This window comes from Marmota marmota, unplaced genomic scaffold, assembly GCF_001458135.2.
Source record: "Marmota marmota marmota unplaced genomic scaffold, marMar, whole genome shotgun sequence".
Classification (NCBI taxonomy): Eukaryota; Metazoa; Chordata; class Mammalia; order Rodentia; family Sciuridae; genus Marmota; species Marmota marmota.
The window spans coordinates 10,765,997-10,768,496 of record NW_026000206.1 but is presented as its reverse complement, the minus strand read 5'-3'; the positions used below and the strand labels follow the sequence as shown (position 1 = coordinate 10,768,496).

The 2,500-nt window shown below is 47.4% G+C and overlaps 1 protein-coding gene across 7 annotated transcripts in view; it reads left to right on the top strand.

Annotated features, from left to right (window-relative positions):
- Ebf3 (EBF transcription factor 3) overlaps positions 1 to 2,500 on the top strand; it is a 115,516-nt gene that overhangs the window by 100,994 nt on the left and 12,022 nt on the right. For all 7 annotated transcript variants that reach the window (XM_048791396.1, XM_048791394.1, XM_048791399.1 and 4 more), the window contains exon 10: positions 1,900 to 1,988. In XM_048791396.1, coding sequence (XP_048647353.1) covers positions 1,900 to 1,988 — 89 coding nt within the window. The remainder of the gene's footprint in view (positions 1 to 1,899; positions 1,989 to 2,500) is intronic.

Below are 2,500 nucleotides of genomic sequence, written 5' to 3'. Positions count from 1 at the left end.
TCGTTTTCCTGCTGCTTTAAGATATTTTTGGTCATGGAAGGAGAAAGAGAGTGTATGGTTATCACAAGTCATAAAGCTTCTGAAAGCTTGCATTAAAGCGTCTATCACCTGTCGGGGGGCATTTGCATGAAATCAATAACGGCCGCCCATCTATCTTCTCTGATCACCTTTCATCAGGCCGATTCATTAAGTCCAGCAGTCATGGCGATTAGCTGGGAGAGAGGAGAGACCTGACATGTTAGGAATGCACAGGGCCACCATTTTTGTTCCCTGATCAGGAAACCTAACCCTTTAATCCCTTTTGGACCGTCACTTGGTGAGGCCACAGCAGCCGCCCATCTGCCCTGATGCCCGAGCTGTGCTTCTGCCTGACACCCTTGCCCAGGCCCAGGCAGAGACGTGACAAATTGTCCCCCAAGTCAATGCTGACAGCTTCTGATGATTAATGGTCTGATTATGAAGTGGTTTTACACATATAGAATTTACATCACAGAGAGTTAGAAATTTTGCCATGTCACACACACCAAGGCATTTTGAAGAGCTTCACTATTTGCAAAGAAAAAAGAGGGCAAAATCCCAGCAAAAGCCATGTCATGTAAAATCAATACGTCGGATCAATGCTTTATTAACAAGAAAATGTCTTACTTCACATTCCTGTGCGGACCTTTGTCTCTGGGATGTATGATGGAATGTCAAATCATATTGTGGTCCTCAACTTGCAGGCGTGTTATTGAGTGTGCGTGCCAGGCTTCCTGCGTTGCTTACGAGATGCGCCCACAGCCCCAGCACTCGAGGATAACGGTGACCAATTACTGTGGAGAGCTTTTTCAAAGGCAGCCCCTAACCTTCCTCTTAGGAAGTGGTGGCCTTTGTGTTCCCCTGCACTCCACAGACCTGCCGGGTTGGGTGGTGGTAATCATCAAATTACTAATGAATGATGGCCCAAATTGCGGGCGGAGTAATGAATAGATGGCGGCAGGTCTTATTAGTCTCCGAAAACCTCCTGATTGATGTCGCACCATGCACCGCAGAGTTACTCTACAGAAAACGCTATCTACATCCAGAAGTACTGTACCCTAATAAGTATTTTCATCTTAACTCGCGTCCCTGGGCCTCCGGGCTCAGTTTTTGTTGGAGTCAGGCAGAGCCATAATAAAGCCCGATGGCTCCTTAGAAAGCTTGTTAAACACAGTGTGTGCAGGCGGACAGAGTCCCGGCCGTGATTCATGCACTGTACACGGCGCATGTGCGGCTGATTTATGGCCGCGCACAGTTCATAGTCAAAATTACAATTTGAGGGATAAAAAGATTAATTACTATTTGTGGCCGGCAATTTCATGGGGCTGGTGGGTTGCAGCTGTAGAATGATAGTCCTCTACATCAGTTTGTAGTCAGCCATTCACAGATTATTAAAGCTTTGCAAGAATAAGTGCTCCTCCTGCCTGGTCTGTGCTCAGGCAATATGCGAGACAAAAAAGGACCACAGGGATAAATCTGAGGCTAGCAATAGCCGGACATATGTCATAATTGCCAGTTTCCCATAAATCCCTGGCCAGTGTGGAAGGCACGGCGAGATGCAGTCATCACATCACAGCAGTGGTGATGGCTGCGTATGGCCCCAAGACCTGTCACTTTGTGACTGCACCACCATTTTTACAATATATTGAGTCACCCTTCGACTTTCTTCCAGTCTAATTATAGATTAGAAATAATCATTGCTTTTATGTGCAAAAGAAAGGGGGAAATCTATTCCTTCAGCTGGAGCTGGCATTCAAGGGTGCTTGCCTTAGAAAGTGTCAGAGAAGGAGACCCAGACCCGTGTGTGAGAGCATGCGGTAACCACACGGCGGACGACGTAACCGTAATTAACCTGATCTACGTTTTTGTGTCCTGTTGCAGCCCTTAATGAACCAACCATAGATTACGGCTTCCAGAGGTTGCAGAAAGTGATCCCCAGACATCCGGGTGATCCCGAAAGGTTACCCAAGGTTAGTAAAGAGCGCGTGGCGCCCTGCGCAGGTGGGGCCACCACCGGGCTGGCTCTGGTTTGGGGGCAGCAGGTGCCCTGGGAAGGGGGATACCAACGCCCCAAACCTGTGCCAAGGGCCAGGCCAACAGGCGTGGGGAGTCACCAGGCCTGTGCCTGGCCACTTCCAAGGTGGGCGAAGGGTAAGAGAAGAGGTGTTCGATTCACATTGCTTCTGAAGGACCATCTCTTCAACGGAAGGAAAGAATGGCTTTTCTGATAACAAATATTTTGGATTCTGCAAGGGGGACATAAACTTCCGAGTAATGAAATAGTTCAATTAAACATTTTCCACTCCAGCAGCCCGCGCTGATTTCCATCTAAGCAGCCCCAGTCTGATCTGTGATTACTTGACTCTTGTTTTCCTTTCATTTTCTAAAGCTCGATTCAGTTTAATCTTTTGTTTACAAAGCTTTTGTTATAAGTCCCTGACTTAGCAGGCTAACAAATGAAGTCCACATATTAATATCTAGG